Raw genomic sequence first — 25903 nt, forward strand, 5'->3', positions numbered from 1 at the left:
GCCCAGAACTGGACACATAATTATATAAGCCATTCTAAATAAGCACTACAAGGGTGGCATATAAACACTCATTTAAATTAAATTAGAAGAAGTGAGAGGAAGAATTGCAAGAGGGGAAACTTTGAAACCAACACTGGCGAGATTGTGTAACGAAGTTCAGAACATTATACAAAATTTCAGCTCCAGGCTCCTGACCATCTCTTTGGCTTTCCTCAATCCACAGCTCCAGAATTTCCCCTGTGTCAGAATGCCCAAGCCAAAAATTTATATCCCCTCATTAAGAAATGTTTTCCTTTGATTCATGCTTCTCACATGCACACATTTCATTTCCATACAAATCCAACACAGAACAAACCATGGAGAAAATTATGATCTCTATAGGCCACTGTGTTAGCACATACTTGGGACTCAGTATGAATCTGTACTTCAGTACTAATACTGAGTCCTGGAACATTTAAAGATGTGCATACTAAGTATAAAAGCTTATGTGACATGACTGCAATGTACAACTACCTAAGATCCAATAGCTCTTCTTTTCTTTCCAAGAAATTAAGTGATGTCCCTGCCTCTTTTCTAGCCCATTTTGTAAAGAAGCAAGTCTTTCTCCTAATTTCCCTGTTTTCCTGCTAACCTCTTTTCTAGAAGATCCATACCAACATGCTTCTTGATTGCCTCTCAAATTCTATGTTGCAACCACCCAGCAATTTTCCCCATTCTTTGCAGCCACTTGAGGCTACTTTTTCCTTGTGCTCAGTGTGAAATTTATACTTACTATCATGGCTTCTAGAGAAGGACACTTCATCAGGTTTCCTCCATTCTAGCAACAGATCTGTATTCCTCCTCCCTACCCCAGCATATGCACTGAAACCTGGACAGGACAAATACATTGTAATGGGGGCTGTACAATGAGGCTTCTGAGACTGAGAAATCCAGTTAGTAGCATATAGTACAAGCCACAGCTGGAAGTCATGAGAACAAGATGCAAGGTCAAAACCTGAGGAATGCAGTGAGTGGGCTAGAGCCAGTGGAAACAGAGGAAGTATATAAACAATTTGTGAATGATTCGGAACAGGGATTTGCAAACATGAGCCAAGTGTCCTCAAAGAGGTGTGAGCAAGTAGTAGAAGAACAAGACTAAAATGCAGCAAGGGGCCCTTAGTCTTTACCTTGTTTGATGATCTGCCAGCCCAGTGCCTGGGAAAGAGCACATTTTGTAAACTGATTCTATTCCCCAACCCCATTCACATCTTTGGTACTTTGAGAGAGTCAATGTGAAAGTTTCAAAATGCACACAAATATGCAATAACTGGGTGGAAGAACGACATGTTATGATATCCATTCTTAGACACCAGTTCACAGAGAAATGAGGGAGAGGGAGAAACAGAGCCAAAAAGAAAATTGAAAATCCTGTTTAGAAGAGAAGCAGAGAAAAGTCTCTGAAGCCAACTGAGGTAAAACCTCAAGACACCGATACTGATTCAAGGCTTTAGCAGCTCAGCTGTTGAGTATTGGAGAATTCACTATAATGTTAGTTGAAGGACTATACGAATGGCGAATGGAGCCTCTAGCATTGGAATATTACAACTAAAAACTCATGTAACATGGCTGCACATGGTAACCAGGAGCACAGTCAACATGATAGGAATCAGAATAATAGCTAGTGTATCAGAACCAACAGACACTCCCACAATGTTCCCAGAAACCCTGCCAGTTCCTAATCATGACACTACTAAGCGACAAAAAGCTCGCTTGCACCTCATCATTAAGCAGTGGTGCTGGCATCAGTCAACAGATAGTTACAATAATTCTACCACAGTGATATTACTCTAATACATATTTGCTGAGTGCTAATTCTCAGAAATAGGCAACTTCAGAGGTCCTTAGGAGAAGGTTACCAAGACACAATATTCAGAAACCACAGAAACTGTACACTAAGAATACTCAGCAAAAGGACTTCTGTCCAACTGGGTGGAATGAGGAGAGTGTTGGTGTGGATCAGGCCACCACACCAAAACAGGTTTAAGGGTTATCATGATGAGGCAGGGAATGATGTAAAAGAAAAATTATTGGTGTTCAACAGAAACACTTACATGTCCTTTGGCCAATGGAAGATGGAATTTTTCACACCTATGGTGAGCCAGGTCTCCTGGCAGTACTAAGACTTTTATTTCCAGACCTCTTGAGGCTGGTGGTATGCTCTCATCCACTTCCAAGGGTGAGACCAAAAGTGTGGTGGCAAGCATGAGGCTTATACATCAAAATCTTATATAGCTGGCCCTCCTTATCCATGGATTTTTTTAATCCACAAATTCAAGCATCTACGGATTAAAAAAATCAATACACACACACACACATATTACAACAAGCAAAGCTTGATTGCCATTCTGTATAAGGGACGTCATTTCACTATCCCATTGTATTTAATGGGACTTGAGCATCCATTTATTTTGGTATTCACGGGAGGTCCTGGAACCCAACCCCAGTGGATACCAAGAGCCCACTATACAAAGAAAGGAGAGAATGGGGCACAGAAGCATGTTTCCCTCTCCTTTCTAGAAGCTTTGATAATAGAAAAGCCAAACAGTTATGGTAAAATTACTCCTCCATGTCTCATGACTATACACAAAAATAGCAGCATACATGCTCCAATATTCTCACACCAAAATAGGTGATTTCATATTCTTATGTACTGTAACATTCTGGCAGGCTAACCAGTAAGGTCTAAGTTTTCTTTCTACCCTAAAGGAGAGGGAGGGAAGCGTCATAGGTAAGGAAAAAATGAAAGCTACAACAGGAAACTCAATGGAAACAGCACCAAGAACCGCCCAATAGTATTGTAGTGGTAAGATATGTGCTTTGAGTCCCACATAGGGAAGATGCCTCCTGCTCAAGACAAAGCTCACCTTCTAGGGGTCTTATGGTGAGTGATAGTTCTAGATGAGTAAGGGAGAATTCCAGACATTCTGCATCACAAAGTATATAGATGATGAAAGAGATACCTATGACAGGGCTTTGCAGTATCTCAAGAATTCAGTCCAGGACACACTTCCTCCATTTTCTCCATTCCATGCATCACACACAGAGATCCCAGAATTGAAAAGACCCACAGTGTGCACTCCTGACAGCCCCTGATAGCTCATGGGCCACTCAGTTGCTTGGGTAAGTTGTTCGTTGTCAGTTTGCTGGAGACTGCAGTCCACTATGTTGAAAATTGGTCCCCATCCCCAACTGCTGAGACCATTATCATCAGAAAGAATAGAAGAAGAATAAAAATTAGAACTCAATGGGCTCCAGAGGCACATCCTCCCCAACCCATGCTGGTGCTCCAGTAGCAAAACTTGTTTCCTTATAATGAAATCATCCAAGGTAAGGAACCACAAGTGGTTGGAATTGCCTAATCACCATGAGAACAGACATGCAGTATTACTAATCATAGCTTTACTGGCAGCATCAGTTGTGGCATAAGTTCTGAAAGCAACTCAAGTGGGTGGGGCTGCCAAGTCCTTAATAATGTATGGTGACCTGTGCTTTTGAAAGAAACAGCTGATCAACATGGGACAAGTGTCTTTCTTACTGCATCTTCATGGGCAATGCTGCTTCTGCTAGGCATCCTGGAAACACAGAAGAACCTTGCTTGAAAAAAATAATGGCAATTCTAGAGAACAGTAGCTTACATCTAGTTAATGCTGCTGTAGGCACTGTGAAATATATTTGCTTTATTGTATGTTGAATGAATACATGGCCTTCTGGGGGGAATTCTGTAAGGAATAATAATAATAATAATAATAATAATAATAATAATAATAATAATTTACTTATACCCCGCTCTTCAGTCAAGGCTATCAGAGCGGCTTACAAATTGTTAATTAGACATTAGCAGTGGCCTGTAGCTACAACAAATAAGAGTGACAAAATGTTTATTGGGGTAGATAAATGAGAAAGAGGGCCTAAATACCCTAAATACACCATATTCTATCTGATCTTGGAAGTAGGGCTGCCATAATTGTCCACTTTTACCAGGGACAAAATGTAGGACAAATTCAAGACCAAACTGTAGGGCAACTGCAGGACAAAACTCAGCTCAAAATGTAGGACATTTAAGGTCCACCATTTTTCTTCAATGTCCTACATTTTGGGCTGAGTTTTGTCCTGCAGTTGTCCTACAGTTTGGTCTTGAATTTGTTCCACATTTTGTCCCTGGTAAAAGTGGACAATTATGGCAACCCTACTTGGAAGCTAAGCAGGGTCAGCCCTGGTTAGTACTTAGCTGGGAAACCACCAATGAATACCAGAGGAAGGAACTGGCAAAGCTTCCTGTGAGGATTCCTTGCCTAAGGAAACCCTATGAAATTCATGAGTTTTAATAAGTCAGCAGGTGACTTGAAGGCACACACAAATGAAAAAGAGAGTGGTTACTTCCTCTTCCACTGTCTTGGCTTAGCTAGTCACTCTCCCACTATCTATATCCCAAGATCTATGTCCAAACAGTTGGACACAGTTGTGGTAATGTGGACGCTCATTAGTGACATGTGAACGTACACAGAATTGTAACATTTGCTCATGCACTACTTCCCATTCTCTAGCTCACAGTTAATCAATCCTAAGTGCATCGGGCAGATGGAAGACATTCTATAGTCATTTGACTTTATTTATTGTCACTCTGTACTGTTCCCAAAGAAGTGGGTTTATATCCACAAAAGCTCGTGCAAAAATAAAAAAATAGCCTTAAAGGTGCTGCCATATTCTTCTTCTTCCTTCTCCTTCCCCTCCTTCTTCTTTTAAAAAACAGCATGGTCATAGCTATATGAACATTCTATATACTTCTCTTTGTATATACTTCTCTCCAGGAAATACAAGAAACAGAAGATGTGCAAACATATTACTCTGAAGCAAGATTTGCTTCCTCCCAGTGACTACTCCCGTGACTGCTTATCTGCTGTGGATGTCTTGTCCTTGCAGCTCCAGTTACAACAGGGCTGTTGAGATTACCAAGAGGTGATTGCTCCAAAATATAGTACCTATAAAACAAGGCTGGTAATCACACAGTTCTTCAAATGTTTTTGGACTTCTAATGCCAGCAATCCTAGCCAGCTCAGGCAATGGCTCAGATGCTGGTAGTTACAGCCAAATGACATCTGGAAGGCTACATGATTCCCACTCCTGCTGGGTTCTGTGAAGACGAATGTTCTTTCACTTGTTCCTTATTTGCCCCCTTGGCTGTTGGCCATTTACAAACACAACACAAATACTCCTTTTAATTAAAAAAAAAACTATCACTATGTTTATAAGTTAGGATCTCTAAAGGCATAAGTAGAGTTCTCGCCCCATTTTGTACACATTAATGTGTATAAACTGTATTTCAGAGGGAGTTTATACATGTCAGATAAAGAGCTATGGTGGGCTATGGAGTTAGTTGGAATCCTACCCACCATGTTTGGATTGTGTGACAGTGGAAGAATGTCACCTTCTCTATTAACATATAATGAGAATATTTTAACCTGCAGTGCCAAGAACAATTTTACATTCTCACCAGACATGATTGACCCCTGAGCAAACATGAGATTCATATTAAATTCCCTCTTCTCTCAATACTTCATCGGACTTTCTCCTCACATTGGTGAAGCTTTGTCAGTGCAAGCATTTCATCAGCAGTAGTTACTGCTAGTGTAACTGTATACTACAACTGATATTCCTATTATGAAGAAGGTGAGAACAGAAACATGTAGATCTAGATGAGGGAAACTTTTGCTTGCTAGAGTTTCTGGCCTACAATTCCCATTAACTCCACCAAGCATGCCCAATAGAAAGGGATTATGGGCATTGCAGAGCCAAACATCTAGAACGCGCAATATTCCTCACCCTATGTTGAAGAACTGCTTCATATTAGGAATATCAAATTATCTTATCAGTACCATGGTAAGCCAGCAGAGTTTATGAACCATTAGAAAAGACAATGATGCTAGGAAAGGTGGAAGGCAATAGAAAGAGAGGAAGTCAGATGTTTATAGAGTTGATCAAGGAAGATATAGGCCTGGGCCTGGAGGACCTGAGTAGAGACGGAGACTTGGAGGTGTCATCCACAGGGACACCATAAGTCTAAGTCAACTTGAGGGCTGCTAACAACAAAAGCCACCAGATGCATTCTACATATTCTCTCAACTTGTTTATTCATAGTTCTTTTAGACAATGTTGTTCTTTAAAGCAAACTACCTCATTACACAAAAATGTTGTTCCAAAGAAGTGCATGCTAAAACCTGTCTGTTGCTGTATGTATTTTGTGATTTATTTGTTTATTTATTTATTTGCCACCTTTCTAATAAATTGAACCCAAGGCAGCTCACAAAAGATGCTTTAAGAAGAGTACAGTCTTAAAACACAATTTAAAACATCAGATTAATATAATACAGTATTTTCTGGCGTATAAGACTACTTTTTAACCCAGGAAAATCTTCTCAAAAGTCAGGGGTCATCTTATACACCGGGTGTCATCTTATAGGGCAGGTGCTGAAATTTCTGAGCCAGACTGGAGAATCTGCGGTCGCCGCATATGATGGGGGGAGCTCAAAAACGGCTGCGGCTGCATCCCCTCTGTATGTGGCAACTGTATGAAAGAAGCAAGGGCGGCGCAGTACAAGTACGGTAGAAGAAAATCTTGGAGACAGGGAGAGCTGTCCAATCCAAGCAGGCTTTGTATACAACAAGTTTTCCTGCTAAGTACCTGCATGTCATAAGCATTTGAATTAAAATTACCATATTGAAATCAAATCTGAGATTTTAAAAAAAAATTATTTGGAAGAGGGGTAGTCTTATACAGCGAGTATATCCCAAACTCTATATTTTAACTGGAAAAGTTGGGGGTCGTCTTATACGCCCAGTCGTCTTATACGCTGGAAAATACGGTGTAACTTAAAATATAAAACCATTAAAAACATATACAATAATAATAATAATAATAATAATAATAATAATAATAATAAAAGCCTCCTTGGGCACAGTAACCTATTAAAAGCCTGCTTGAAGAGAAAATATTTGTCTGCCAGCAAAAGGAGAGCATGAAGGGTGCCAGCCTAGCCTCTTGTGGGTGTTCCAAACAGTGGGAGCAGCCACTGCAAAGGCTCTCTCTTGTGTCCTCACCAAGCAAGGTAAGGTGCTGGCAAGACTGAGAGAAATTAGGAATACAGTTAAGATTAACAAATATATATTTGTTCTGTCTAAGAAAAGGTTATTCATAATAGGATTGCCGTGTAAATATGTGAAGATGAGTGAAATGAACTACAACGTTTTGCAACTTCTGATACTCAACTCAGAGGTGCTATTGCAATTACAGTATTTCTCTTCCCTCCCAGGGACAGCCTATACCAAAGGAGAGATTGGCAGAGACCTTGGGCTCAACTTTCCATAGTGATTTGTGAACCTAAGGCCCCCATCCTGAAATATCCACAGATACAACTCTAGGGAAGAAAACAATGCAAGAGATTCATAGTCCTCTCTAGTCCAAACATTTTAGTATGAAACTAAAATTATGGAGACATTAAGATTAATTGTAAGCCCTAAATATGAAGTACATATCATTAATTCTTCATGCTCAGCTTCCCACATGTTGGCAGCAGTGCAAAACTGGACTGCTACAATGTACAAGGTAGTAACTGCAAAGACAGGTACTATCTGTTTTAAGGGGATTTACTGAGCCTCCAATAGAGACAAAACTTCATGATATTATCTCTAGTGGAATGGGTGCTTGGTTATTATCAAGCTTTACTGCAAGAAATATGCAATTCACTATGCATCATTTTAGGTATCAGACTACTGTGGTATGAATTCTTTTGGTTAATGGTTATTGTCAGAATGATTATATGCTTGTTTCCTTCCACTGAGCAGAACAGTCTAAAAAAGCCTTTTCTCCCCAAGATTTCTTTGGTCTTCAGAAAGACTTTGGGAAAGAACAAGAAAGCTGTAGGTTTGTATACTTAGTTTCTTCTGACCATTAAAGTTAAACAGGATTATTTGCCATTGTGGCTGAAATCCAGAGTGACAAATAAAAGGATGTCTGGGAATCAAGACTGGAAATAATGCATTTCCTTTTATGTTCTCTTTCTGGCAAGAGGAAGAACCTAAAAATGATCTATTCTTCCAGTAAAGATTAATCTTCATGGATCCTGTATTAGGATCTAAACATAAAGCAGCACTAATCCCATTTCTGCTTTGGAGCATCAATATTACTTTGCATTAAAACAGACAGTGGGGTGGAAACAGTGTGAATACACATTCTTTGCTCTGAAAGCAAATGCAGCACAAAGCTCAAAGTAGTTGTTTCAATTATTTCTATCATACATTAAAGCACACTGTTAATCCTCCAGTGCTCCAGTCTTTGCCAGGTCATCACTTCAAGCTCCTCTTACTGTTTTATGTGCCATCATGAAAATAAAATACTGTAGAACCATGACAACAACCTAAAAATAAAGAGGGAAAGAAAATGAAGAGGAGAAGAAAATTGCTATTCTTTAATAAAAGCTTTTCAGCTGTTTTTTTGTATTATTTATTCTACACAGCCCAAAACAATAAATCTTGGGTTGCTTGGTAAGATTCTAAATATTATCTTAGTTCACAGTGGTCCTAATATGGGACTCAAGATGGTTCACAATATGAGTTAAAATAAAAATACAGTTAAAACAATGGATAGTACAAAAGTCAAAGCACAATTAAACAAACCAAATTAAAAAAAAACAAATTAGTACAATTTAAAAAGGCTGTTAACTGTAATGTTGAGATAAATATATATCACCCTAATTAACATTCAGAAACCTGAGTAAACATAAAGATTTTCAACTGCCAGCATAAGAGAGCAGAAAGGGGGCCAATCTAGTTTCCCATGAAAGGGAGTTCCACAGTATGGAAGCAGCCGCCAAGGCACTCTCCCATATCCTCTCCAAATGTGTCTGTGATAGTGGTGGGACCCAAAGAAAGCCTTCCCCTGAAGATCTTAAAACTCAGGCAGGATCATAGTGGGAGACAATGTTTCAAATAATCTAGACCCAAGTCATATAGGGCTTTACAGGTCATAACCACCACTTTGTATCCAGAAATGAACCAGTATCCAATGAAGGTCAAAGGAGTCTTATGTTCCCTGTAACTAGCCTTGCTTAGCTGTGTTGTTGCAGCATTTTGGACCTTATGGCCCAGGACAGACGGGCCCTTTGCGGTGCACCCATGACATGCTAGGGTTGCTTGGGGGCAGGATGTGTGCAACCCTAGCACGTCATGGGCGTGCCACAGCTGCGTAGCACCTTCCAGATGGTGTGTGCAGTGATGACGTGCAGCAGTGCAGCGTCCAAACGGTGCTGTGCTGCTGGCATGTCATTGCGCTATCGCTGGTGCTTTGGCGTGGCACAAGTGCGCTGCAAAAAATGAGCCGCTTCTGCGCACTCTTTTCTTGCTGCACAGTAGCGTCACACAATTTGGTTGCTACAGGGCTGCTGCGGAGCAAGGAGAGGCGCCTCCCCAGCGCCTCTTTTTGGCACTCTGTACCACGCCTAAGTTTCCGAACAACTTTTAAAGGTGCCTCCATGTACAGTACAGTGTGTGTGTGTGTGTGTGTGTGTGAGTGTGTGTGTTGTATGCCTTCAAGTCATTTCTGACTTCTGGTGAGTCTTATCACAAGGTTTTCTTGGCAAGTTTCTTCAGAAGGGGTTTGCCATTGCCATCCTCTGAGGCTGAGAGAGTGTGACTTGCCCAAGGTCACCCAGTGAGTTTCTACAGCTGAACCAGGATTTGACATCTGGTCTTCAGAGTCCTAGTCTAACACTCAAACCATTACACCACACAGGCTCTTATGTTACAGTATAGAGTATGTTACAGTATAGAGTATGTTACAGAAATCTAAACAGAATGTCATCAAGCATATGTCACTGTATTCATATGAAATCTCCAAAAACACATACAGCTGATGCATTAGCTTCAAGACTGACTCCAAGAGTATGTCCATGCTATGAGTGTACTATTTTAGTGGGGGGTGTAACACCCTCCAGTACAAGCTGCATTCCTATCCCCTGATCTGCCTCTGGACTGACCAGGAGCACCTCTGTCAAATGATCAAAGTTCAAAACATTATTTTCTCCCAGGCACTGGCAACACTAGAATGTTTTGCATAATTTTTACACACAGAATATATTCCTATTTTCTAGAAATGTCAGATTTTCTTCAGCCCTGGATTAGAACATGCCTACTATTTAGTTGGCTTTAGATAGTTAGTGACCTATTTCATGCTATTGCAATGATGAGGGAAGAGGAAGTGCCTTCCTGTAAATGTGTTAAAAAATGGTTTATCTGTATCTTTTTTCTACCCACTCTGACTGCAAACCATGATATCTGATATGCAATAGCTATTCTGCAGATTACAATAAGGAATGCAGCAGAACAATAGGAGAGATTAAGCAGTCCTACCCCAGTACTTGAAGTGAGTTCATTTTCACTGCAACCTTCATCTGTAGACAATATACAACAGAGATTCCAGCGGCACACTGTGATCTGAATACCTTGGAGATCTATGATTTACCAGCAGGGTTAGTCCTTCCACTAATCCAGACTGCAACTATTGTATAGTATTGTTGTTTTTACAGCTTCTGTGTATAACTTATCACCTCTTGGCATACTTTTTTACTAGTTAGTTAGACTGGGCCTTAAATGGCAAGCATGTAGCTCATCACCAGGGTCATACTTAAAGCTATACCAACTTGGCAGAACTTGTGGGATCCTGTGAACATAAACTGAAAATAACCTCTAGGTCTAGGGGGTACATTTGGTTCTGTAAACACTGTTTTGTAGATGTTTCTCCATACATACTTTAAGCCAAAGTATACTCCACACATACTTTAAGACAGTCAAATAATAAATGTTGTAGTCTAAAGTGAAGATGATAATGTGTGCTTTCAAGTAGTTTCTGACGTATGGCAACCCTAAGGTGGATTTATCATGGGTTTTCTGGGGCTGAAAGTGTGTGACTTATCCGAGGTTCCCAAGTGGATTTCTATGGTTGAGCAGTGAATTGAACCCCAATCTTCAAGTCCTACACTCAAACCACTACACCATGCTGGCTGACCTCCAGTCAAATGAAACATCACTATCAATAATTGGCAAAGCATTAGTCATTGAGTGTAACCTATCTGAGGGTTCAAAGGGGATGCAAACACCCTTCCAACCCTCTGTGTACACTCACCTCTGCTAGGAGGTTAGATATGGTGATGAGGAGCTCCACACAGAGGTCTTGCTTTATAAACAAAAAAACAACAACATGCCTCCACCATCTAAGGAAGTAGACCAAGTCTACAAAGGCTAACATTGCAACTTCTTTCACAAAGTTCATCTCAAAAGCGTTGCAAGATCCCTGTGCACACTGAACTCTCTATCATGTGAATATACCTCTCAGTCTCAGCTATGTAGAAGTAAAGCTCTGCAACAGCCCACAATAGTGAAGGAAATTTTGGCTTGCACATGTTAAACAACTTCTTTGCATGTCACCCAAGGAATTTAATTCAAGTGAAGGTAATTTTCAGACTGCAGAACACCCATAAAGCTCAGTTTTGCACTCCCACCTTTCACGTGTTTTTAGTAAAGTCTGAGAAATTCAAGGACAATGACAGCTAGAAACATGTCTCTGTGTATGTTGGCAGCATTTCTATGTACACCTCAACAAGTTGCCCTACCCTGATCACCACATTCAAGAGGAATTTCTCACCACAAGATCAGAATGGCTGCTTGCTTAAGCAATACCTTTTACTGCGGTTCTTCCTATTTCAGATTTGACAGATCATCTCTGAACCATCTGATTATACTGTATTAAACATATTTCTTGCCTCACACACATCTTAATATGGTTTGGCCTCATCTGTTCTATGTCTCTTGCAAGCTATAATCTGTGAAATTACACTGTGTACTTTTATCAAGGGAGTTTAATTCTTTCAGCAGTAGGTCTCACTTGCAAAAATGTCTATACAGATCATATTAGGATGCCTGGAAAAGAATTCAATGGAATTTTCTACAGTAAGCCCCATGAGCTACTGTTCTCCTTGCTCCACTCTTCTTCCTCTCATTTTACATTAGATTTTTCTGAAAGAACTGATTAACTGGAAACAAGTGTATTTCAAACTAGATAAATATCAAACTTGTATCCCTTATCCAAAATGCTTGGGATATATTTTTAAAATGTTTCAAAGCTGTGATTTTTCTTTCTTTCTTTCTTTCTTTCTTTCTTTCTTTCTTTCTTTTTTTTTTTTTGGGGGGGGGGGAGAGATTTGGAATACACAAGTAGCACAGTACATACCTGTAGTGTATTTGCCAAGCTGGAAAGAGACACAAGGCTCAAGAGAGATGCAAAGATCCATAAAATGGCAGGAGGCATGAATTCACACCGAGCACTACAACTGGATTCCCACCATTTCACAGATCCTGTCTTTTTGCCTCCAGCTGGCTGCTTCCACCATGGCTGCTGCACTCCTATTCGTTTATATCTCTGATTCCCAATCTTTTCAATGCCCCACACCACTAGCTAATATTTGATTAATATTCACCCTTACTAAAGTAATATTACAATTGAAGTTGAAGAAATATAATTTCTAATTTTTGAACCACAAATTAAACTACACAAAATATTGCAAGTGAACAAACTGAACTTTTTTTAAAAAAGCTTCTAACTCAGTGCACAAAATTCAAATTTAAATTGAGCAATTAGATTCTAATTTATACGGAAAAAATTGAGTGATGACTCATAACTTGTCACTGAAGGACACAAGGCAATCTTTGTCACAACCCTTGAAATTCCATCTTGCACCTCCCTAGCAACTCTGCTATGGGGGTTATTATGTGACATCTCTGAAATGACAGCAAACATGTACAAAAGGAAAGCCACAAACATAAAATTGAAGACACATGAAACCTTGAAGTTAAATAAAATGAACCAATTGCGCATCAAGCCTCCTGTCTTTGTCTCATAGTGGCAAAACCCAGATCAGATGGAACAGCTGACTCAACTGACACAGGGACAAAAGTTTCAAAAACAGAAGCAGCCCAAAACCCATGTCACAGAAGTGAGGAAATGAACAGCTGCTCCACACAGCATGCCTCTTTCAGTTCAGAGATCAACAAATCTCTCTTCCTAGTAACTAGCACTTTTTAAAAGAGTCTTCTTCAGGATCAAATGATGAGTTGGGGAAAGGCGGGGACAGAAGAAAAAGGCAGCAAGAAAAACAACACAAAGAAGCCTCAAAATGGTGAGTTAGAAATATTTGCCACATGGTGTGGTTAAGAAGGAAGCAGTTCTGAAAGTCCAAGATAATGCCTGTTGGAAAATGTTGACTGATACAGAATGAAAAATAGCATCTTCACATATGAAGACTACTGGTACACGGTCATGTAACATATAAATGTTACAAGCAAGTGCTATGTCCCTGAATATATATATATATGTGTGTGTGTGTGTGTGTGTGTGTGTGTGTGTACACACACACACACACACACACACACACACAGAGAGAGAGAGAGAGAGAGAGAGAGAGAGAGAGAGGAGAGAGAGAGAAAAAACCAAATGAAGTTTTTATTCATGAAGATATTTAATGAGGCAATCTGGGTGGCAACAAAAAGTTACTTTTTTCTCATTCAATCAAGAGCAGAGTAATACTATGATCAAACATGAATGTTATGTCAACTCTTCTCCCCTTGCTTTTAATACTCTTTCCATTCCCTTTCCATTCCCATTCCATTACAAATAAATACAGTATGAGCAATTTCTACACTTATGTACATGTTTTGTCTACTTGTATAATTATTTGCCTAACTTAAGTATTGTGCAAGAATTAAAGAGCAAAATCATGGGATAAACACAAAGGTAATGCTATTTTTAAAGTACTACCACTATATTCTGTGAATCTTTCACCTGGCAAGTAACTTGACACCCTGCTATATTCAATAGCAAGCTGGCACAGTACAGTGCGCCCACTCCATACGTGGGTGTGCCATATGCGGCTTCTGGTTTACCTGGAAGCCGCTCTGCAATACTTTCAATGGCACGCTTGGCTGCCGTGTGCAGACATCACACCGCCACATGCATGAGCCCCGTTCACTATAATGGGGCTAGAGCATAGGCGGAATTCGCCTTACGTGGGGGTGGGGGTGAGGGTCCGGAACGGATCCCCCGCGTAAGGTGAGGTTCCACTGTACTTCTCAAACCTAGCTTTTATTTAGCTTACTGAAAAGGAAGGAAGATTGACTGAAAAGGAGAACCAACCCAAGTCAATTTCACCTGATACTTTTGGAAGAAAAGTGTGCCTAGTGAACGGAGACATGACTCCAACATGAACTCTAATAAATATTTTGTGCTCATGTGACTAATACAATAGAGTACAAAAGAAAAGCTATAGTCTGAGCAATCTAATTAAATCTAATTCAATTTATTAGTTGAGTTGGTTTGGAGGAAAGAAAAAAAGTCATGCCTATGCACTTATTCTGCAGACAGGAATTCACTTGATTATGAGTTGATTATCTGGCTTGCAGTATAAGCCACAACCCCAACACCATTGTGTACTTCTGCCATTTTCTGCCAAGCAAACCAAATCAAAAGCTGAAGATGGCTCCAACTCTGTCTCCTGCATGAGAAGCAACAGAGACTTGTTTAATACAGATTGAGCACCCCTAATCTGGAAATCCAAAAACCACCAAAAGGTGAAACTTTTTGCCTTCAGCTATCCGCTTCCACCTTCAAGGTGGCTCTGGTTCATTTCTTTCCCAGAGCCTCATTTTCTCTGCAGCTTCACATCTCATATGCAACAAAAGTGGCAAATGATTAATGTGAGGCTGGAGAGAGACAAATGAGACAGGAGTGCTGCAGCATTGAGGGTAAAAACAGTTGGCGGCAAAAAGACATGAGGATAGAAAGAGACTGAGGATCTGTGCAGTGGCAGAAATCCAAGCCTAGTGCTTGTGTGAATTCACATCATGTCACAGATCCTCATTTCTCTCTCCAGCCTTGCAAATGCAGTACAAACATGTACTATGCTACTTTTTTATTCCAAAATTCAAAACAATCCCAACTCTGAAATGCTTCTTGTTGCAAACATTTCAGATAAGAGAAACTCAACCTATATTTTCTCATTTATTAAACTATCTGGCCAATTATCAACAGATCTGAAGATAGTCACAATTTTTTCTTTTTTAAAACAAATTCATTGCAAAATTCTGTTTTGCCCCTGTGGAGTCCAGAGGAGCTCAAAGCAGAAATTCCCTCCTCACCTTCTAGGTATAGCTTTTTGTGCATTTCAGAGCAAACAAACAAACAAACAAACAAATAATTTTTAACCCTTGGGGGGCTAAATTTGGAACATGGGCCCCATATCTCCTAAATATAATTTTTTTTTTGGTTTACTCTTCATGTTTCTGGCTGCCTGATTAGTATTTACAGACAGATGTGTGTATATAAGCTAAACATTTACTCACATGTATTTGGGGGGCCCCCAATGGCCCTGGGATGGATTCCCCTTGTTACTACGATGTGTGTGTGAGTGTGTGTGAGTGTATTCTTATCAGCTGTAAATCTGAGGTCTATGTGTTCCTTGCTCCAGTTTGAATCATGTTAGGAAAATCTTTGTTGGAAGCAAATTCCAAATAAGGGGTACTACTGAGAAGAACTAATCACCTTTACTACCTTCTTAGCTGTTGAGGAAAAGAACACACTATTCATGTAGGAAAAGTCATGCCTTTAGGTACTACATGCTAACCATTTAAGGTACATCTACATTGTAGAATTAATAGTTTTACACCACTTTAAATGCCATGGCTGCACCCTACATAATCCTGGGATTTGTAGTTTTGTGAGGGACCAGCACTGTTTGGCAGAGAAGGTGAAAGACCTTGTAGAAAGACGGTTGGACTTTAAACATGCTCTCATTTCCCGAATTCTGAAAAAAAAACTTCTCTTGACCCCTCCTCTTTGTCTAGCTATTGTCCGATTTTTCTTCTTCCCTTTCTTTCTAAGGTTTTGGAACAGGTTGTTTATTCTCGCTGTCTTGAGTTTCTTGAAGCCAACTCCATCCTCAATCCCTTTCAGTCTGGTTTCCGCCCAAGGCATTCTACAGAGACAGCTCTCACTAAGATCTCCAATGAACTTTTACAGGCCAAGGCTAATGGCCTTTACTCTGTTCTCATCCTTCTCGATTTGTCTGCAGCCTTTGACACCGTTGATCACTGTCTTCTAGTTGACATACTCTCTGACCTTGGGTTCTCAGACTCTGTTCTTGACTGGTTTAGATCTTACTTGTCTGGCAGATCTTTTGCAGTAGTTGCAGGAGGTCAGACTTCTTCTCCTGTTCCCTTATCTGTTGGAGTTCTCTAGGGCTCTGTTCTGGGTCCCCTTCTGTTTTCTCTCTACACACTGAACTTAGGAAAACTCATTAGCTCTTTTGGTTTTTCCTACCACCTGTATGCTGATGACACCCAGTTGTATCTTTCCACCCCTGACCTTTCTCCAAGGCTTGAACAGCAAGTCTCGTCTTGTCTCACAGCTGTCTCGCAGTGGAAGCACCATCAGCGTTTGAAACTCAACATGTCCAAGATGGAGCTTCTTGTCTTTCCTCCTAAGCCCACCCTTCAACACTCCTTTTCTGTCTCTGTGGACAACATTTCTATTCAACCAGTTCAGCAAGCCCGCAGTCTTGGTTTTATCTTTCATAGAATCATAGAATCGTAGAGTTGGAAGAGACCACTAGGGCCATCCAGTCCAACCCCCTGCCATGCAGGAAATCCAAATCAAAGCATCCCTGACAGATGTCCATCCAGCCTCTGCTTAAAGACCTCCAAGGAAGGAGACTCTATCACCCTCCGAGGGAGTGCATTCCACTGTCGAACAGCCCTTACTGTCAGGAAGTTCCTCCTAATGTTGAGGTGGAATCTCTTTTCCTGTAGCTTGCATCCATTGTTCCGGGTCCTGTTCTCTGGAGCAGCAGAAAACAAGCTTGCTCCCTCTTCAACATGACATCCTTTCAAATATTTAAACAGGGCTATCATATCACCTCTTAACCTTCTTTTCTCCAGGCTAAACATCCCCAGCTCCCTAAGTCATTCCTCATAGGGCATGGTTTCCAGACCTTTCACCATTTTTGTCGCCCTCCTTTGGACACGCTCCAGTTTCTCAATGTCCTTTCTGAATTGTGGCGCCCAGAAATGGACACAATATTCTAGGTGGGGCCTGACCAAAGCAGAATACAGTGGCACTATTACTTCTCTTGATCTAGACACTATACTTCTATTGATGCAGCCTAAAATTGCATTGGCCTTTTTAGCTGCCGCATCACACTGTTCACTCATGTTCAACTTGTGGTCTACTTGGACTCCTAGATCCCTTTCACACTCCTAGATCCCTTTCACTCCTAGATCCCTTTCAAAGATCTTTGATTCTTCTCTGTCGTGTATCCCTCAGATCCAGACCACAGCCAAGGCTTGTAGATTCTTTTTGTACAATATTGCCAAAATCCGACCGTATCTCTCCGCCTGCACTGCCAAGATCCTGGTCCATGCCCTAGTGATCTCACGACTTGATTACTGTAACGTCCTCCTGGCTGGGCTTCCTCTTTCTCACCTCTGTCCTTTAGTCTCTGTCCAGCATTCAGCTGCACGCATTATCACTACTGCCCAGCGCTCTGACCACATCTCTCCTATCTTGGCATCCCTTCACTGGCTCCCCCTCCCTTTCTGTATTCAGAATAATAATAATAATAATAATAATAATAATAATAAATTTTATTTATATCCCGCCTTTCCAATATTTTGATCAAGGCGGCTTACAATACAGATAAAAGCATATCGATAAAAAGTTAAAAACAGCATTAAAAAAGAACAACAATCAAGTAGAAGTACAAGGGCAGGTCAGGTACACAATCCAGGGTCGTTGATAAGAGGGGCAAAGAATAAAGTGATTATGGTGGAAAGGCTTGCAGAAATAAATATGTTTTCAAGTTATTTTTGAAAAGAACTAAGGACGCGGTGGAACGGAGCTCGACAGGGAGATTGTTCCAAAGTTTGGGGGCAGCGATAGAAAAAGCCCTCTGTGAGGTCCTCACATGGCGTGTCTTAGGGACCTCCAACAATTTCATCCCTGTTGTTCTGAGTGTGCGGGGCGGATTGTATGGGGAGAGGCGGTCCTCCAAGTACCCTGGGCCCAAGCCATTTAGGGCTTTATAGGTCAAAACCAACACCTTGCATTGAGCCCGGAAGCGAATAGGCAGCCAATGAAGATCTTTCAAAATAGGTGTTATATGGTCAGGCCTGGAGCTACCAGTGACCAATCTTGCTGCCATATTCTGCACAAACTGTAGCTTCCAGGTTTGGTACAAGGGTTGCCCCATGTAGAGCGCGTCGCAGAAATCCAGTCTAGAGTTTACCAGAGCATGTACAACAGTTTCAAGGTCCCTATGGTCCAGGTAGGGACGCAGCTGGCGTATCACTCCGGACCATCGCATCCACCTGAGATGACAACTGGAGCGACGAGTCAAGGAGCACTCCCAAGCTACGCACTGAGTCCTTCAAAGGGAGCGTGACCCCATTCAGGACTGGGTGACAGATCTCACCACCTGGAACCGAGGAACCTATCGCCAGTACTTCCGTTTTCCCTGGATTCACACTGAGTTTGTTTTCCCTCATCCAGCCCATTACCGACTCCAAGCAGGCATTTAGAGAAGAGATGCCATCCCTAGTTACTGCATCAGTCGGAGACAGAGAGAAGCAGATTTGGGTGTCATCAGCGTACTGATAACACCACGCCCCGTGTCTCCGGATGATCTCTCCCAGAGGTTTCATGTAAATGTTGAATAGCATGGGGGACAGAATAGCTCCTTGAGGGACACCAGATGTAAGGGCTCTCTTATCGGAGCAAACATCCCCCAGCTGCACCATCTGGAATCTACCCGAGAGGTAGGATCGGAACCACTGGAGCGCAGTGCCCCCGATGCCTAGCTCCCTCAGGCGTTCCAGAAGGATACCGTGGTCAATGGTATCGAAAGCCGCTGAGATGTCCAAAAGCACTAACAGGGACCCGCCTCTCCTGTCCATGCCCAGACGGAGATCATCAACTAAGGCTCCTGCTGTCGACATTTAAAACCCTCCATGGTCTGGCCCCTCCTTACTTATCAGACCTTCTTTCTCCTCATCTTCCCACTAGGGCCCTCCGTTCTGATAGTCAAGGGCTTCTGTCGCAGCCCAGGATTTCCTCTGCCCCATCCCGGATTCGCCCCTTTTCACTTCCTGCCCCTCACTCCTGGAACCTTCTTCCCCTACAAGCAAGAGCCATCACTTCTTTAACCAGCTTCAAAACGGAATTGAAAACCATCCTGTTCAGAGAAGCCTTCCCAGGCATTGCATAATTGTCGCTTACTATTTGATGTTCTTTTGGTGCCTGTTTATCGAAGATTAGATTAGAATACAGATTTCCTGTATTGCTATGTACTGTACAGTCCGTCCTCGCCTTACGTGGGGGATCCGTTCCGGATCCCTCCGCGTAAGGCGAATTCCGCCTATGCTCAAGCCCCATTGGAAACAATGGGACTTGTGCGCAGCGGCGCGGGGTGCAACGGGCGCGCGCGCCCATTCAATTGAATGGGATGCACCGCCCCTTCCGCCCCGCGCTGCAGCTTGAGCGCATATGCTCAAGGCCGCGTATGGCGCGCCCGCTTATGGCGTGGGCGCACTGTATATGTATTATCCTACTTGAGAGTATGTATTTTCCCTGGAAGAAGATTAACCATCCATTATGAAGCCAAGCCCTCCCTCCAGTCCATCTGCCTTGGTCCAGGCCTCGGAGGTAGAGAGGAACTGCTGGACCTCATCCCCTTTCCCTCCACCACTCCCTTCTCCTTTTGTGTCATGTCTTTTTAGATTGTAAGATTGCTAATACAAGTTGAGCATCCCTAATGAGAAAATCTGAAATCCAAAATCCTCCAAAATCCAAAAATTTTGAGCTCTGACATGATGTTACCTGTGGAGAATTGCACACCTGACTTCAAGCGTCGGGTCACAGATGCTGAAATCCTTATATATATGAAAATGCATAGGGAAACATTGGAGGCGGTGCTAAGCACCAGCCATCATGCCTTGATTCTTCTGACAGCCACCCACTTTCACCTTTGAGGCAGCAGCTGTGGCACTCCTGCTCATTTGTTCACAAGGCAGAAGCAGGTGGCTAGCAGGCTTCCTGAAGGTGGGGGCGCCTGGAGAATGTGCATCAGAAGCTTGAGGCTTATCACTGCCTCTGCTGCTGTCTTGGGACCGCTTTTCCAACCTAGTGAATGTGAAACATAAATAATTTTGTTTAAACTTGAGTCCCATCTTCAAGATGTATATGCAAATATTCCAAAATCCCGAACACCTCTGGTTCCAAGCATTCCCGATAATGGATATTCAACTTGTATTGAAAGTTTTGCCCAGGGGATATTACTGTACCAACTGAGCCACTTACATTATCTAATCTGTGCTCACACCTACCTTTTGCAATATGTTACTGCAATTTTCATTTTTAAACACAGACTTGATCCACTGGTAAGGATAAAGGAAACTTGCCTATATGGAGCCAGACCCTGGTCTAATCTTACTCAGTATTAACTACACCAAGAGAGGGGCAAACCATAGACTATGGGCACATTTTTGTGCCAGTAGTGATGCCCCCATAATGTCAACCAAAACTACTTGGACAAGTTCCTCTCAACTGTCACTACTGATTGGGCCCACGAAATCTAAAACTACAAAACCTCCTTTCACCCAAAACCAAAACTTTAAAAAAAACACATCAAAAATGGGGTATTGGTTATGTTTCTGGACACATGCTAGCTGATTTTCAAATGCATATCACCAATTTTGGTGGGGGGGGGAGGGACAAAAACTGGCCCATGGACCCTCCGAAGCTGCCCATTCCTGTAGACTATTACTTTTCAAGGTTTCAGAGAGGAGTCTTTCCTAGCCCTACCCACTAGGGGGTGCGGGGGGGGGGGTTTGCAGACCACACAGGTTGACACCGATGTTCCTAAAACATACGCATTTTGGCAGCAACCCACTGTGCCATTCACCTATATTTCTTTCAAATGCTGAATAGATGGTTTGACTGGATTGAAGCTCAGTAGAAAAAAGGAGAGGACCCAGAGTTTGGGTTTTTTTTAAAATTAATCTTTCAAAATTTAATTTAAATTTAGTTTTTATTTTTTTTAAATGTTCTTTAAAACATCACATTTTACCAAATTTTCACTTTAACCACATGAAACTATATGTAAACACATTTATTATGTGTAGATGTCATTGGAATATTAAAGGTATAATTTTAATTTTACTGGTTGTTTATGTCACAACTGTTATCATTACATTCAGTGATATATGGGAATTATGATTTATTAGTAACATTAATCCAAAAAAGTTACTAAGGGTTCTGTTTGGGTGTTGGTATGGGAGGAAAGACAATGGAGGGGTGACATCATGAGCTACCGCATTGAATGACATCAACCCTAGTGATGCTACTGGCCCTACCTAGAGGTTGAATCTGGGACTCTCTGCACATAAACCATGTGTTTTACCATGAGCTATCCAAATGGCACTATAATAGTAATTTGGAATAGACTTTCTTTGCTGTATCAGGCCATCTGGCCATCTACATCTTTTTCTTAAATTTTTAAAGTCAAGTAAAAATTCATTCATCATGGTTTCACTTTCTGAACTTGTGATTCCTTTCAATATTTGTGCTAACTACTCAACATTTGATGCCTGTACATGATGGATGACATTATATTGCACTTTGTCATTTACATGAACATCACATGCAAAGTATTTTTGAAAAATAATTACATTTTTCATCCTCAACATGAAGACAGTACCAGAAGGTTTTTTAAGCAGCTGTTTGCCATGTCTAGTGCTCAGCAACTGAAATATAGCAAACTACTAATTTAACATAAAGTGTTTTAGCATAAAGCGAACTTGATAACAATTTCTAGATCACATATTTGTTCCTTTCCAAACCATGAACTGGCTAATCTTGTATGATTTCATTCTCTCTACCACATCTTTATCTGTCATGACAACCTTTCCTGGTATGTATGTCAGAACATACAGAATAAAGATGATAAGAGCACTTTGTATATTGTGTATGGGTCTGTATTACAATTTTAGTGGGTTAGTGTTCGAGTACTTGTCAATTTCAAGTTTTAAGGCTAACTTATTCTCATTATTTTTACATAAATATAATAGAGAGCATTTTATTATCTCATCTTTCAAACAGTTCCCACAGTCAAAGGTACTGTGAAGCTTTACTGTGAAGATACCTAACATTCTTCATCACTCTTCGTCAGCAGCTCCACAGTATTTTGACTATAAGAACATTACTTGTAAGTACTTGGCTTTAAGAATGTTCAGGCTGATAGAAAGGTATATTACAGTGCTATCAGCACGTGAAGCGATACATAGAAAGATACAAAGGAGGAAATCAGTTACTGACATCATTAATGTATTTTTCCTGCAAGTCTATCAAAAAATTAAACAAAACAAAAACAACCCAGAACTTTAAACCCTTTAATGCAAAAAAGAATTGAGCTATCACCAGGTATTCACATTATTTGTGTTATAATTGTTGTTGATAACTGCCTTCAAGTGTACCTCAACTCTTGGTAATCCTGTGAATAAGACGTCTCCAAGACCCTTTGTCCTCAACTGCTCTGCTCAGATCCTGCAAATTCAGGCCTATGGCCTCCCTGATTTCCTAAGTTATTGCCTCTTTAAATAATTAATACCTTCTTGTGATGTGACCAAAGTACAACAGCCTCAATTTAGTCATCTTGGCTTCCAGGGGGTTCTGGTTTGATATGTTTTAGGACCCATCTGTTTGTCTTTTTGGCCATCCATAATACCCTTCATATTTTTCTCTAGCACATCTCAAATGAGTTTGTCTTTCTATCAGTTTTCTTCACTAACCAGCACTCACATCAGTATATGGTAATGGGGAATACAATTGCTAAGTGTTATATCTTTAAACTTTAGGATTTAGTTGCCATAAACTAATTACTCACCATCATTCCCTCATGATAAAGCCACTAAGCCCATGAACCTCAACAGGTCTTCTCCAAAATAAACAGAAAGCCAAATGAATCATTCTCTGCCTATTGGCCTATTTCCTCTTTTTCTACCCATCTCCCTCCCCATTCTCTCATATTTACTTAGATTAAAGGATAAATCTTTTCCTAAAACAAATTATATTTGATTTACATTTAATTAACCAGACAAGAGTGTTCCTAAAATCAATAGGAGTTGCATAAATGTTAACTAATAACTCTGATTCATTTCATTTAGTCCCATCCAGTTGACCCTATGTACAAATTCAATTTAAGGACTGAACTATGTGCTTGTGCAGTTCTATATATAGCTACTCAGAAATAAACTCTACTGTCTGGACACAGTAGTGATTTAGGCTGCAATCTTAAATTTATGGCCTGTTTCACACATAACTAAGGATGTGAACACCGGGGGGGGGGGGGGGGCTGGAAAATTGAGGGAGGACAGTTTTTTCTATTGTTGAAGTCCCATTTTTTTTTTTTAAATAGGAAAATGGGGAAATGGGTTATGGAGTATTTTTCTTTCAGAATGACAAAAATATTTATGACATTTGCCCCAAAATCACTACTAAAATTATGCAAGAGGAAGACTTCTAAGGAAGACTTATGTACAATATCAGAGGGGCATATAAGCTCAAGACTCATGCACCTAAAATTTAATTATGGTTTTTTTTTTGCACCTAACATTTAATTATGTGAATGTAGCCTATTACTACAAGTTCCCTCAACTGAATAACAGACAATATTTCTTTAAGTATGATTTCACTATGGGGCTCCTTGTAGAATCAACTTTTCCAATGGATATGGGCCCTTAACAAATTCTAAAGATATAGACCAATGAGAAATAAAAAAATAGAAGTCTTTAGTTGCAAGAATACTTCATAGCACCATTCGAAATCTCTCAGTTCTTTTGATACTTACTACTTTTCCAACCAGATCATTTGTAGCAATATAGCCTTCTGCATTGCTAAGTGTGGGTGGGGGAAATCTATTTTACACATTACAATGCACCTGTTGTGTATATCCTACTGCTAAATCCTTGTGTATTTTAATCACAGTCACAAATGCTGGACAACTGTTTAGGACTGAAGGCTGATGTGACAAAATATAGCTCAGTACAAGTGAAGGGCTCAAGATAGTCATAGGGATGCATTATGTATGCTAATAGATTTTAAGAAATCAAAGTTCTATGTCAGGGCACAAGGACTACCATCTACAAACACATTTTATTATTTATTAACCCTACTGAAGACCTTTCCATACAGTCACTTGGGCTGCATCTGCACTGCAGAAATAATGCTGTTTGATACTGCTTTAACTGCTCTAATACTATGGAATTCTGAGATTTGCTGTTTTGTGAGCTGTTCAGCCTTTTCTGACAGAGTACTCTGATGTCACAACAAACTATAAATCCCATGATTCCATAGAATGGTGCCATGACAGTTAAAGCACTGTCAAACTACATTATTTCTGCAGTACAGATGCAGCCTTAGTCACCAAAAAGACAAAAAGTCACATTATTGTCTAATTATGGCTGCCATGGAAGACACACAACATTAGGTTCATCCCAAAATATTTCTGGTCAGTGTCCCATGTCATAACAAGGCAATCACAACTGTTTGTGGTAGCAACTTCAAGGCCCTATATAAACCATCCAATATCACAGAAAATAGTAAAGGATTATCGGCAGTAGTATTTAGCCATGTGAATTAACCACATTCAATTTGCAGTGTACAATCAAGCTATGGGCAGCTACTTATGTCATGGGATCAGGAAACCTTGTCATATAGATGGTAACAGCTGATGCACCATAGTTCTGTTTCTGGCAGAAATCACCACCCTCTGTATGTTAGTGGCTATGTATATTCTTGTTTTCTGGCCTGAACCTTTTAGAAATCTGTATGTTTTTCTTTGTGGATAAAACAGTAACACAACCAATGCAGTAAGTTCAATCATAGAATCATAGAATTGTAGAGTTGGAAGAGACCACTAGGGCCATCCAGTCCAACCCCCTGCCATGCAGGAAATCCAAATCAAAGCATCCCTGACAGATGGCCATCCAGCCTCTGTTTAAAGACCTCCAAGGAAGGAGACTCTATCACCTTCCGAGGGAGTGCATTCCACTGCTGAACAGCCCTTACTGTCAGGAAGTTCCTCCTAATGTTCAGGTGGAATCTCTTTTCCTGTAGCTTGCATCCATTGTTCCGGGTCCTGTTATCTGGAGCAGCAGAAAACAAGCTTGCTCCCTCCTCAATATGACATCCTTTCAAATATTTAAATATTTAAACAGGGCTATCATATCACCTCTTAACCTTCTTTTCTCCAGGCTAAACATCCCCAGCTCCCTAAGTCGTTCCTCATAGGGCATGGTCTCCAGACCCTTCACCATTTTTGTCGCCCTCCTTTGGACACGCTCCAGTTTCTCAATGTCCTTTTTGAATTGTGGCGCCCAGGACTGGACACAATATTCTAGGTGGGGCCTGACCAGAGCAGAATACAGTGGCACTATTACTTCTCTTGATCTAGACACTATACTTCTATTGATGCAGCCTAAAATAGCATTGGCCTTTTTAGCTGCCGCATCACACTGTTCACTCATGTTCAACTTGTGGTCTACTTGGACTCCTAGATCCCTTTCACACGTAGTTTCATTCAGCCAGGTGTCACCCATCCTATATATGTGCATTTTATTTTTCCGCCCTAAGTGCAATACCTTACATTTCTCTGTGTTGAATTTCATTTTGTTAGCTTTGGCCCAGCTTTCTAGTCTATTCAGGTCATTTTGAATC

At 40.8% G+C, this 25903-nt stretch overlaps 1 protein-coding gene across 2 annotated transcripts in view; it reads right to left on the reverse strand.

Moving 5' to 3' along the window:
* Nucleotides 1-25903, reverse strand: part of PTPN1 (protein tyrosine phosphatase non-receptor type 1) — a 99824-nt gene that overhangs the window by 59354 nt on the left and 14567 nt on the right. The window contains exon 1 of one of the 2 annotated variants that reach the window (XM_089513838.1): nt 773-797. The exons of the other annotated variant lie outside the window; for it this stretch is intronic. Within the exon in view, the coding sequence (XP_089369964.1) occupies nt 773-778 (6 nt within the window). The 5' untranslated portion in view covers nt 779-797. Of the gene's footprint in view, nt 1-772; nt 798-25903 lie in introns of those variants that run through there. 2 annotated transcript variants of the gene reach the window in all.

This window comes from Sceloporus occidentalis, unplaced genomic scaffold, assembly GCF_023333645.1.
Source record: "Sceloporus occidentalis isolate IW3139 unplaced genomic scaffold, rSceOcc1.0.p SCAF_3, whole genome shotgun sequence".
Taxonomy (NCBI): Eukaryota; Metazoa; Chordata; class Lepidosauria; order Squamata; family Phrynosomatidae; genus Sceloporus; species Sceloporus occidentalis.